Raw genomic sequence first — 12,963 nt, 5'->3', positions numbered from 1 at the left:
AACAGGATCATTAAAGGTTGGTTGATAACAAGTCACAGTGTATTTAACCATCATCACAGCAGATGTAGACAGAAATGGCACCACTGCTTATGAAGGAAACTGGAACCAGGAAGCACACCCTCCCCTCATTCACCATGAGCATCACGAGGAAGAAGAGATCCCACATTCTACAAGCACAAGTAAGCAAGATGGCGGTCGGCAATTCTGGGTTAGACGAGTTAATGAAGACATTGCAGAGATGGGGAAGGTTTTGTTTAGACATTGGCCACATCTTATTTTCACTCAGTAACTTCTTTTATTCTCAGAGGTTGAAAAGCTGCCAAATCTGCACACAAATTTTAGAAATTGGAAGAAAAATGATAACTCACCAGGTTGCCCAAAGGCCAACATGTTTAAAAAGTAGATTTAGATACAATTTTTGTGTTAAAGGTTCCTTGGGTGACTTGTGTGTGTTTTTGGAAGTGTGTGGTGAAGAGTGTGTTCTTTGGTGCTTAGCAGTGGAATCTGGAAAGAAAGTTTGTCAGGTGAATTGATCTTTGGAATCCTTGTTTTCTATGAAGATCTTTTATGAATACAGTTTCTTTTTTTTGTATTTTGTTCCTGACTGTTCTATAGAAAGACATCCTTTGCACTCTTTAGAGCAAAGTTGGTAGCTCATGTGGTCTACATTTGAATTCTACAACTGCATCTTTTTCTGTTTTTAAGCCCAGAGTAACTTGAGGAAGGCTTTGATGCTCTTACTGTTATTTCTACTGTTAGGAAAACTTCTCAGGTTTTCTAAAACAATCTCAAGTTGCTGCACTGGACTGTGAGGATAGGGAACCCCTTCACCCCGAAACATAAGAAGTATATGTTTTTCTTCTTTCATCTATCCCACTGAGAGATAGATGAAATATCTTATTTGGAACAAAAGAAGAATTTATTTTGGAAAACAGTTTTTTAGCATTTTTAAAATGATGGTTCAACAGTCATTCTCACAGCCCTGAATACACCTAATGGGAAAATGTGAGCAATAGCCACTTAAAAACCAAAGGGCTTTGGGACTCTATGGCTTGAGCAGTGCATTCAGACAACAAAAGAAAAGTTTCAGGTATCAGTCAGCATAGAGGTTAATAAGTCTTGGACATTGTGCTGAATATATCCAGCAGGCCTTACATCCCATTTCATACCCCAGTAGATTTGATGTATGCATAAGGCTTAGGGGCTGAGTCAAAAAAGAAATCTGATAAGAAAAGGAAATACAGAGGAAGCAGAAGTCTCTTTGGAATAGGATTCTGTTCCAGTCCCTTAGAGCCCTAACAGTATATCTTAGAAACTACTTTAGACAGTTTGTACTTAAAGACCAGAAAGCTACTTTAGAGACTTGGAAATAATGAGCCTGTTGTCAAAAGGTGTTGCTTGGGACATTAGTGCTAGAGGGTAGGTGAAAATTCAGGCAGAATGTAACTTGACAAAGAGAAGACAGCAACAACTGTAACAATTCTCTTAGGAGTATTTGCGAAACTCAAAGGGATCTGATTGGTAACTTCTGGGCTTTAACAAATTAACATCACAACTTCTAGAAGAAAGTCAACCTTCATCTTTTAGGATAGAAATCATATGTTCTGCTAACCCATTCCTATTTAAGCTGAAAATAATAAAGGGTTATGGGTACTTAAAAAATCATTATGTTTTTAAAAGTAGTGATAGAAGGAGTGTAGAGTCCTGTACAATCACACACATACACTTCCTTATTTCTTTTATTTAAACTTTGAGTAACACGGCAGTCTATGTTTGGGTCAATTTTCCTTTTTTTATAATTACATTCAGTGGTTTTTCCAACTTCGTTATTGTTGGGAATTAGTGATTTAGCCAGTGGGAGGTAAAACTTAAAGATTTTGGCTTTTCTTCCCCTCCCCCTGGATAACCAGTTACCCAGGAATGACTTGGCCAATGTAAGGGTAAAATGAGGATGGTGTGCTTTATTTTTTAAATGTCATTGCTGTTACCAAATTACACATATCATTTTCTAAGATAATGAAATACACCCATTTTTACAAGTCACAAAAAAATACTCTGACTTGGCAAGTTTACAGGCTCTCATTTTCTTGATAAACTAAAAACAATTTGCTGTAAGTTGCATAGACAAAAATGTTGGTGTCTGACTTTTCCTGAAGGCACCTCGATGAAATTTTATTCTGATTTGTCCTTTTTAAACCATGGTTGAAATTGTAAGCCTGTCATGCACTATTATTTATATAATGCCTCAGACTAGCTTGGATAGTTTTTGTCAACTGAATTAATTTTGTTAAAAAGTGATTTTAGCAATTTTGGATGCCATGTGGACATTACTACATAATGTGCTAGTGGAATAGCATCCAAGCCATCCCAACACCTTTCCTGCTGGGAAAATCCACTGCTGGTGCCTTTCCATAGTGTGTGATTATGGGTTACAGGACCACCATTTGAGAAGGTCTCCTAATGCGCTGATCTTGTCATTAGTTGTTGTACAGTATTTTCCTTTCCTCAAAATGATTGGAGCAAAGAGGTTATTCTTTGGATGGTTTTCTCAGACAGGGTATGTGAAGCCATATACTACAGTAAAATTAAAATAATAATAACTCATAGAACTATGAGAATTCATCAACTATGATCTGCTTAGTACTATGATTTTGAACAAATCAAAACCTCTTTGGACCACAATTTTGACATCTGAAAAATTAAACCTTTGGATCATTTGATTTCTGATATCCCCTTTAGAATATCAGTGGCCTGTTTCTTTGTTGCCTTTCTTTTCTACCTTCTATCCCCATGTGTATCTGCCCTTAAAGTAGAAAGATACGTGACAGCTATTGGCAAGGAAAATAGAAAATTTTGTCTCCCAACTGATATTCTTCTCATAGTCCAGGCAACTCCTAGTAGTGCAAATGAAGAAACAGCTACCCAGAAGGAACAGTGGTTTGGCAACAGATGGCATGAGGGATATCTCCAAACACCCAGAGAAGACTCCCATTCAACAATAGGGACAGCTGGTAATGAATGGTTTAACAAGTAAATTTGGATGGCGACTTCCTTTTGGGTTAAATGGTAGACATTGAGGACATTGAACAAAAGGACACTGGAGGAATTGTCACAAGATGTTAGGTTCCTTAATAAATTATCTTGCAGTTAACACAGAGCCAAACCTTAAAGGCTCATAACAAGTCACCTGAACAGGAATAAATACAAGCCAGTTAGGAATAGGAATGGGAAACACAGAGAATATGCCCTTGAGCATGTGTCTTTCACATTGAATTTTGGGCATCATCTGCTACATCATTTGTAGCAGAGGCTCTTATAAAATACCCCCTTTTGTCATGCAAAGGAATATACTCTATAATGTGGGTCCAAATTTACAATGTGATTTCTCATAAACTATTTTCTTGTGATAAAGCATTTTGTCAGAACTTCAGTGTTTGAAGAAATAGAGCCAGACATTATGTGAAAAATGACACCTGTCTGATGTCATTTGGCTTTTTGGTCATGCCTGTTTGGTAATTTGTTTTTTCAGTATTAAAAAGGCATCTTCTCTATTCTTGAATTGTGAGATTGTGGAAATTGGAATCAAGTCTTATCATCATCTCTAAGTGATGCCAGATAACTTGGCTCTGCAAGCACCCATGCAGAATTCTTTTGTCTGTGTGACATAAGTATTGAAATGTGTCCTGCCTTATAGAGAAGGAGAATTCCATATTCTCACTTGGTATCAGTGAGAAATAGTCCTCATGTTTCTATTTGCAATATAGAAGATAATGCATCATGTCCTTCCGGGGCATGGCAAGTTCTGAATGAATCCCTGGCAGATCAATGGATTCTGTGACTCTCTATGTGGTGTGGTTGTTGCTAAGAGGATGCTATTGTAATCTTTTCTACCTATACTTCTTCATTGGCTCCGAATGAAGCAAGGCATATGCTGCTGTCTTACGTGTCATTTATGCCATAAGTCCCATTGTTAGAAGGTAATGCTTCTAACGGATTCCATTCATGCTTTTGAGATAAATGGCATTGACATTCATGTTGATCACATGGAAAGCTGTTACCTCATTTCTTTCCTGAGATCATTTCCAGCCTAAGGTGCATTCGGCTGGAATATGGTTGTCTCAAAATGACATCATGCACTTGGGCTCTTATACTTCTGCTCTCAGGGGACTGTGGCAGCGTGGCATGGGTCCAGAACTACTTCTCCTTCATCTTCCTTTGATGTCTGTAACTCATCCTCTCTGCGCTGCAGGAGTTGTTAATGCTTTCGTGTCCTCCAGTTCACATGCTGATTGCTAAGAAGAAAATGAGCATGAGTGAACTCAAACCTGCTGAAGCATCCTGCGTTTACACAACTTCCTTGCCCTCTATACAAGGAAGATGGTTGCATTGTCTTGTCAAGAGAATAAAGTCTTTTTAAAAAATAAAATCAATGCACCCCTGACCAAGCGTCCATTAACACTTTGACAATTGCTTGAACTGCATGATCACAACAGCCTCAGCCCACACCAGCCATCCAATGCAAGGAACGACAACACCGAGCCCAGAGGACAGTTCCTGGACTGATTTCTTCGACCCAGTCTCACATCCCATGGGACGAGGTCATCAAGCAGGAAGAAGGATGGGTAATAGCCTCTGAAATTTTTATATATTATGTTTTTTGAAATCCACTGAGTGACCGTTGACTATTTTTCTAGAAATATGCCCTTGGTTTTAGACCAGTCTACTTTCCTGAAGGACTTGAGGTTCTTCAAAAATTCGTTTTCTTGGTAGGAGTGATATGCATATTCATCTGCACATGAACACTTGAGCTGAAAGTAAGGAATTTGGCAGGACAGTTGGCAAAAGAAGACATTTATTGTCAAAATATATCTGGGTGAGGCAGTAAGTAATAGATGTGAAATGAATATTGCCAATAATGAATGCTAAAGAAATTCTGAGAACACCTCCTCACCCTACCACAGCATCACAAAAAGGTGAACTGGACCTGATTTATAAAAAATTTTAAAAACCTGGATAGTCAGAGAAAGGAAATGGGTGGAGGGGTGGGGGGAGTTTTTCTAAGAAGGAGACTCAAGTAAGGAGAAACATGAAGGGAGAAAAGCCAAGGAATGAATATGTCAAGTGAGTGGATCCATTTGTCACAAAGGAGGATATGTTTGAACGACTAGGCCCAGCACACATGAGTTTGCACATGGCAGCTGGAGCTCTGAGGACACCTATGGGGGAAAACCAAGCCAGGCAAAGATCTTCAGAATCAATATTAAGTCTCTGTACTGATGAAGAGAAAGAGATTCCATTAAATTAATGAAGATGTCAAGGACAATACAATTGGCTTCAACTACACAATGGTGTGGTACCTCTTGAAGGACTCTACTTATAAGAGGGAAGATGAACAAGAGTCTAGAGCCGATCATCGAGTGGGGCTTTTTCTGGGAGAGCGTCCATTTGTGACTTTGATTCAGGTTAGCCCTTGCTCTTGTTTGAAATCTGGGATAGGAGAGTCACCACATTTTTGTCCTACAAAGATCTTGAATATTTTAGTGTTGAAAGGCTGCAGTGCAGACATGGGTACCCAGTATTCTGGTGCTTTGCTGGAACCGATTAGCTCTCTCCAGAGGCAGTGATGTGGATGGATTTTGACTGAATTGGAGAGCCAGCAATATTGATGGGGTTTATGAATTGTTTGGCCTCTGTGTCACTCAAGACTTATTATTTCAGCAGAGTAGATCTGTGATAACTATTAAAAACAACATTTGCAAGTATTTCAGTGAAATTTCTGCACTACTCAACATTGTACATGTTAAATTTTAAAGACTCCTTAAACTTGAGTTTCTTGGAAGAATAATTTGGTGACACCCACTGCTTCTTATTTCTTGCCCCTGTATACTTCCTGTAACTCCACCTAGGTGGTATTGGGTGACGATTTTGTGTTTATTTGCACATTCACTTTGTGAAAAGAAAAAGACTAAAGGGGGAAGAGAGCCATTTTTAAAAGCCCCTTTGGTTGATAAGAGGGAGGGGATAAAATAGTGCCTGAGTCAGAGCACTTTGACTTTTCTCCGTGTGTCAGATTGCATGTTTCTGTAAGAAAGGCAATGTTTCTGTCTCTCTGCAAGATTTGGGTGTTCCGTCATGCACTCACTTAGAGTGCTTCTAGACTCAGCAAAAACAAACATGAATCATAGCTTTCATGTAACTCGGCCCTTCAAGGAAGGCCAGTTACTTGTTGTGGTACTCTGTAAAGAAACAATAATCTATCTCAGTTCTGGAGATTAGTCAATATGTGCTTTCTTTCCTCTTGGCCAGATGTGAAATATTTAAAAAATCTGTTGTAGACCATAAACCACCTTCGTAGTGATTTGGGAAACCAAGCAATAACACTAATATTGATTCCTTCAGATATGGACTCCGGTCATAGTACAACGCTTCAGCCTACTGCAGATCCAAATACAGGTTTGGTGGAAGACTTGGACAGGACAGGACCTCTTTCAATGACAACGCGTAAGGATAACGACGCTCAGCCCCTTTGTTGACTTGTATTCCTGCTTCATCTCTTAATCCCCATTAGCCAGGATGCAGAGCTTTGGTGGCGGAATGGTGCATTTAGTTCTATGTGGCTCTGCTCAGCCCAGTGTGTGAAACTGTCTTTGTTGTCTACATTTCTTGTGGAAGTCTCTCAACTTGATTTTGCCTTCATTTCTTAGTGCCTTCCAGATTCAATGACTTTGTGTTTTAAAAAAATATGGGACTCTATTCAACTCCATTTTCATTCTCTAAGTAGTTATGCCAGTGAAACACAAGCCCACTTCTAGGATAGTGATTTCTCTATGTTTTAACTGACCATTTCCTTTTAATATCCATCTTCCCTCCAGCCAATGCAGAAGAGGGGTAGGATTGCTTGCATCGTTGTGAAAAGACATTTTTGGGGCCAGATAATCCTAGAAATTACATCAGTTCTTAGAGGAGAGGCAAGGCATGTTATTGACAATCAACAAAGGTGGCAGGATCCCTGGAACAACAACAAAAAATTTGCTAGTATCTCTTTCTATCACTAAGAAACGGTCAACTTCTAGTAGCCTTAATTTCTACTATATGTGCAGGGATGTCCTAGAGCTCAGCCTAAAGTCATTCCTAATTTCTTAGAAGAATATGAAAAAATATCTAGAATTAAGAAGGTCCCATTTTACTGCTTGTCACACATAATGGGCAGAGCCCTTCATATGAGCCTTTTAGGCAAAGGAAAAAAATCAGCAAGCATGTACTGCTTGTCAGCAATGTAAATAGCACAGTGTTGAGTACCAAAGGAGATACAAATAAGCCTATAAATGACCCTTGTCAAAGAAAGACTTATATTTCCATTTTATGTCACTGTTGGCTTTTGTTCTGACGTTGGGTTTGGGATTTAGTGACTGTCTCTCCTGGTTGTAATATTTATTTGGTGGTGGGTATGGCTTATGGGTGTGCTTCATGAAGTTTCTGCACGTGCAACTCAGAGGTCAGTACCTTTCTTAAAAGAACACAAAAGAAATAAACTTGAAACAGTCCAGGTGATTTTAGATATGGGCAATGGTTCAACCTCAAATTGAGATATATCACTGAGGGCCCTGTGTTTGCCCAGGCAAGCGTTTCCTTGGTGCAGCCATGAGAATCCCCCTACACAGATGAAATAAAAAAACTTAATAATGGAGTAAAATGGTAACTTTAATTTAATGACCTTTACAAGGTAGCTAAGTATTGCCTTGTATAAATTTGATCGGTCTTACTCGAGCAGGCTATTCTAGATAGGCTTCTTTTTCTTTTGTGGTTACAAGTAGACTACGGGCTATCATGCTGTTTATCTTCCCTACTGTCACATTTCTTGACACACAGTTAGATGCTCTTGATATCTGATAGGAGCATTGAGATTCAAATATCCTTTTTTCCTCATCTCTGTGTTCTCTGGTTTTCCTGAGTGACTGGGAACAATGTTACAATTGCACCAGAACAATCCAGGGTAGGCAAAGTTTTGGCTCAGTCTTCACCTTGCCACTTTACCTTTGTTGACTATACTGAGAAATAAAGAGTCTTTGGAACCAACTAGGGGGAAAATAGAATTCTTCCGTATATTTCTATCTATCAGAGGAGAATGATGTGCACAAACCTATGTGCCTACCCATCTGACTCTGCGATAGCTACATCTTCCCTGCTAGCAGATAACAGGATTTGTGTCATAACTTCAAATTAACACTGGATTCATCCCTCATTGAAACAGAGCAGAGTAATTCTCAGAGCTTCTCTACATCACATGAAGGCTTGGAAGAAGATAAAGACCATCCAACAACTTCTACTCTGACATCAAGCAGTAAGGAATACTTATAAACCCTAGTTGGCTTCAGCAATTGATAAGAATCAATAAATTATGGGTGCTTTTGCAGTGTCTTTGGTGGAGGTGCATCCATTTGCTGCTGTTATGCTGTTACTTTTAATCAAAAGGTGCGTCTGGTGGTGGTTCTCTGATTTTTCTGTTTCATACACCTCTTTGTACATTAAGTGCAAACTACATTTCTTAATCTTAAAGGTTGGGTTTCTTTCACTCCAGGGTTAGTGATTTGTTTTGACAATAATGAATTGCTTATATATGATTTATTTTATTTATTTATTTATTTTTAACTTCAGATCGTTCTAACTTTTTGATGTGGGCATTTAAATTTAGCGCTATAAATTTCCCTCTTACTACTGCGTTAGCTATGTCCCAGAGATTCTGGTACCTTGTATCTTTCTTCTTATTAGTTTTAAAGAACTTCTTGATTTTTACATTAATTTCATTATTTCCCCAAAAGTCATTCAGGAGCAGGTTATTCAATTTCCATGTAATTGTATAGTTTTGAGTGAGTTTCTTAGTCTTGATTTCAAATTTGATTGTGCTGTGGTCCAAGAGACTGTTTGTTATGATTTCAGTTCTTTTGCATTATGATTTATAATTGGTGTAAATGTCTGATTATATCACTTTATATTCCTCACATTAATATTATTTTGCTGTTGGTCCTCTGGACCTCCATGGTGCTGATGACTGAAAGGAATCCCTTCTGGAAAATAAAAGAATAATTAAATTAGTAGCCTCAGGCCTTTGAAATCTTGCCTTTGCTATTCTAATTGCAGGGAGCAAAATTTTATCTTTCAATCCAATGGTATGTTTCCTCCACTTCATCAAAAATGAATCCAATTGAGAAAGAACTCAAGATTATCTAGTACTTCGGCCAACTTCAAGGTCACAGTTATAGTGACATAAGCCTTACCTAATAACCCAAGCAGATGTTGCAACAAATGCCAATTCTGGGTATTAAGATAACCAAAATCTCTTCTGTTGAGTGATGTCCAGGTGGTGGTGGTGTCTGTTGAAAAATATTTATTCTGTTTAATAGTATGGTGAACTTCATTCTATTCCTTCCCGTTTATGGGTAACAAGTGGAAAGCTTTTACAGCAATTGTGTGTTCTGGAGACAAGCACGTGGTGGCTGGTAATGTTACAATGTGGGTTCATCATTGATTTCACCTCCACACAGATAGAAATGATGTCAGAGGTGGAAGAAGAGGCTCAAGTCATTTTGAACCCTCAACTACTTTACTGGAAGGTTACACCTCTCCTTACCCAGACCCGAAGGAAAGCAGGACCTTCATCCCAGGGACCCCAGCTGAGACTGGGTCCTTTGGAGTTACTGACATTACTGTTGGAGATTCCAACTCTAATGTCAATCACTCCTTATCAGGTAATTTGGCCATTTATTATCTAGTTTGCTTTCTCTGTGTAGAGAAACAATACATACTTTCATATTACAGAGGACATTTTCTGTGTAGTCTGGGATTGGTCTAGCTTGTGATATGGAAATGTCTTTCATCATTGGTTATCAATTCTAGTGCAACTAAACTTGGATTTATTTTAGATATAAGAATACTACTTTTGCCAGTGTTTTTTCCATTTGTGTGTGTGTGTTTGTGTATTATGTGTACAACTTGGCTGTTATGATGGAATTGCTTTCTTTGTCATATCTTGTGATATATCAAGTTGAACCACATGAAACTGATACTTTTGCAGGTCAAAATAGTTGAATATTAGCAATTCCATTTACTTTGACTAATATATGCTAGTTATTTAGTAAGGTTTTATCCTACAGGTGAATAATTTCTATATACTAGTATCTTTGCTCTGAAATTATTATCTTGTTTTGGTGATAGATTGATCAGTTTTACTTTTGGTGATGGATAAACCTCTTCTAGCTCTGATGCATACTCAAAATCTTCATGATTTAATCTAGTATTAATGAATAGGGACCATTTCTCCTATTGTTATAGTGAAGAGAGGACTGAAGATAATTTACTCAATTAAGTTTGACATGGACCTAGAATAAGTCTTTTTTTTTTTCTCAAATAAGCAGTCATCTCTGCTTCTGCTTTTCTTTGCTTCTCCATTTGTATTAAGAAATTAACACTGAAGAAAGGAGAACTTGCAAACACCCACTGTAGTGAAGAAATTAAAAACAGATTCTATCTTCCTAGTACTAGTTTTTCAATTGCTTTTTAACACAATCACTAAGGCATAGTCAAGATTAGAGACTTTAGATATATACTTTTGGAGCAGAGATCTTCTCTCCTCACTCCCGAAAAAAGAAAAAGAAGAATAGATATCTTATGAGAACCCAATAAGTAAAACAGATGACAGTTGTGATCCAGGGACAGAAAATTCAGAATGCCACATGTGTGGCCTCATTTCTCTGGGTGGCCTACCCCAGAGCTTCAAGAAAAGCTAAGAAAATACCAACTTCAGCAATATTGGCAAGACAAAGCCCCTTACACTCCTTAGTTCTTTATTCAGCATTGTTCTGCTCTTACTTATTAAAAATTCCAAGTACCATTGTCAATATTCTTCAGTAAATCTTACAGTGCTGCCTAATTTCTCTTGGCAAAAGAAAGCCTGTTGTGCAACCTAATGAATTTATTTATTTATTTATTTTGAGACAGAGTCTTGCCTTGTCGCCCAGGCTGGAGTGCAGTGGCACAATCTCAGCTCACTGCAATCTCTGCCTCCTGGATTCAAGTGATTCTCTTGCCCCAGCCTCCCGAGTAGCTGGATTACAGATGTGTGCCACCACGCCCAGCTAATTTTTGTTTTTTTAGTAGAGCAAGTGTTTCACCATGTTGGCCAGGCTGGTCTGGAACTCCTGACCTAAAGAGATCCACCCACCTCAGCCTCCGAAAGTGCTGGGATTACAGGCAGGAGCCAGCACACCCAGCCATGAATTTAAATTTTAAATGACAATTTTAATAGTCATAATACCCTAGAAGGCTTATAGCATAATGTTAGTGAATCAAATGCTTTCTACAAAACTGATATTCAGCTATTCACAAACACTGATTCCTTCTGCTTTTCACAGTGGTACAGACAGATTTTCCACAATTCTCCATGGATTAGACAATTAAGTGACTCAATTCTCATACTTGGTTTTCTTCAAAAACACTCATGTAAATCTCATTTATACCTATACATTTTTTTCAGTCTTTATGCTTAATGTTAAGAAGTAAAGCATTTGTTGAAGTGCGTTGATCACTTGGGGTCAGGAGTTTGAGACCAGCCTGGCCAACATGGTGAAACCCCATCTCTACTAAAAATACAAAATATTAGCTGGGCGTGGTGGTGGGCGCCTGTAGTCTTAGCTACTCTGGAGACTAAGGCATGAGAATCGCTCGGACCCAGGAGTTGGAGGTTGCAGTGAGTCGAGATGGAGACACTGCACTCCAGCCTGAGAAACAGAGCAAGACTCTGTCTCAAAAAAAAAAAATAAAAGAACTAAAGCATTTGGAATTTTGGTGGCAATGGTGGTGGTGGTGGTGGTGGTGGTGGCGGCGATGGTGATGGTGATAATGGTGGTAATGGGATTGTGATGGTGATGGTGATTTTGGTAGTGGGAGTATTGGTGTGGCATTGCATTTCAGCAAATGTTGTTTTCATTTATTTTAGCCATCAGCCAAGGAACAAAGCAATCTGTCTCTTCAATACAATTACACAAGTGACTATGTGTCACCCGCCTCCACTTTCTCTAATCAAAGAAATGGTGATGATTAGGTTACTATAGATTCCTTATAAGGTGCCTTCATAATGGATAACTGCAGCCATGTTATGTAAGCGTTATCCTGTGATTAAAAAAAAGATTCCAGTCTACTTTTGAAAAATGGGGGTGGGGAAGTAGTTTTATGGATTTAGATTTTAGCAATTCATGACCTTGTCTTAATCTAAAGCTTTCTGGTGATAATCCTTCCCTGAAAAGTTAGGATTATATTAACTAGTCATGTTGAAAATACAGATTCAACTTTTAAAAAATACTATTTTAAACTTATCATGATACCCATATTCCAATACACATTACTCATGTTAGCTACCATCTCACCATTTCCTTTTTTACTTATTTTCAAATTTTTTTTCTGAAAATAAGTAGCTGACCTTTCTCTTTGAATCTTTCCATCATTCAATTTCAAAATTTCTTACTGCATACTAATTTCCTGCTCCCAAGGAAGCTCTTTGTTTCATGCCCTAAACCAGAGTACGCCCATTTCCAATGATTACATTTCTCATAATTAAATTCATATTATCCTTATTTAAAATATACAATGTCTAGTCTCAACCTCAGACCTGCAAAGACATTACAGTATTTTTGTTAGCGTGTTCCTTATCACAGTTCTTGGATTTCTACCAAAGCCATGTTTCTACAGAACTTCCCGTGGTCATCCTTCCTAGCCTCAGCTGCCCTAGTTTCCTTAATTCTGATTAAAGCTCTAGGTCATTTATCAGTGGATTAAGCAATGAACAGTAATTAATATTGTGGATCCATTCAAGGACGTTTTGCCATCATTTTTTGGAATACCTTAAAAAGACTAAACTTTGTGATAGGCTGCATGAGAACGAAAATGTAAGGAAATGCAGACGAGAGTGTA

The 12,963-nt window shown here is 38.2% G+C and overlaps 1 protein-coding gene across 7 annotated transcripts in view; it reads left to right on the top strand.

Annotated features, from left to right (window-relative positions):
* Positions 1–12,963, top strand: part of CD44 (CD44 molecule (IN blood group)) — a 93,201-nt gene that overhangs the window by 62,793 nt on the left and 17,445 nt on the right. Inside the window, exons 8-13 of one of the 7 annotated variants that reach the window (XM_012452341.3) lie at positions 63–179; positions 2,883–3,011; positions 4,494–4,622; positions 6,400–6,501; positions 8,252–8,341; positions 9,543–9,746. The exons of 1 other annotated variant lie outside the window; for it this stretch is intronic. In XM_012452341.3, coding sequence (XP_012307764.2) covers positions 63–179; positions 2,883–3,011; positions 4,494–4,622; positions 6,400–6,501; positions 8,252–8,341; positions 9,543–9,746 — 771 coding nt within the window. Of the gene's footprint in view, positions 1–59; positions 180–2,882; positions 3,012–4,493; positions 4,623–6,399; positions 6,502–8,251; positions 8,342–9,542; positions 9,747–12,963 lie in introns of all 7 variants that reach the window. 5 more of the 7 variants (XM_012452339.3, XM_012452342.3, XM_012452343.3 and 2 more) reach the window with 5 other exon arrangements.

Source organism: Aotus nancymaae, unplaced genomic scaffold (assembly GCF_030222135.1).
Source record: "Aotus nancymaae isolate 86718 unplaced genomic scaffold, 86718_ANA_hifiasm-v0.15.2.pri h1tg000059l, whole genome shotgun sequence".
In the NCBI taxonomy this organism is placed as follows: domain Eukaryota; kingdom Metazoa; phylum Chordata; class Mammalia; order Primates; family Aotidae; genus Aotus; species Aotus nancymaae.
This window is presented reverse-complemented; position numbering and strand designations above follow the sequence as displayed.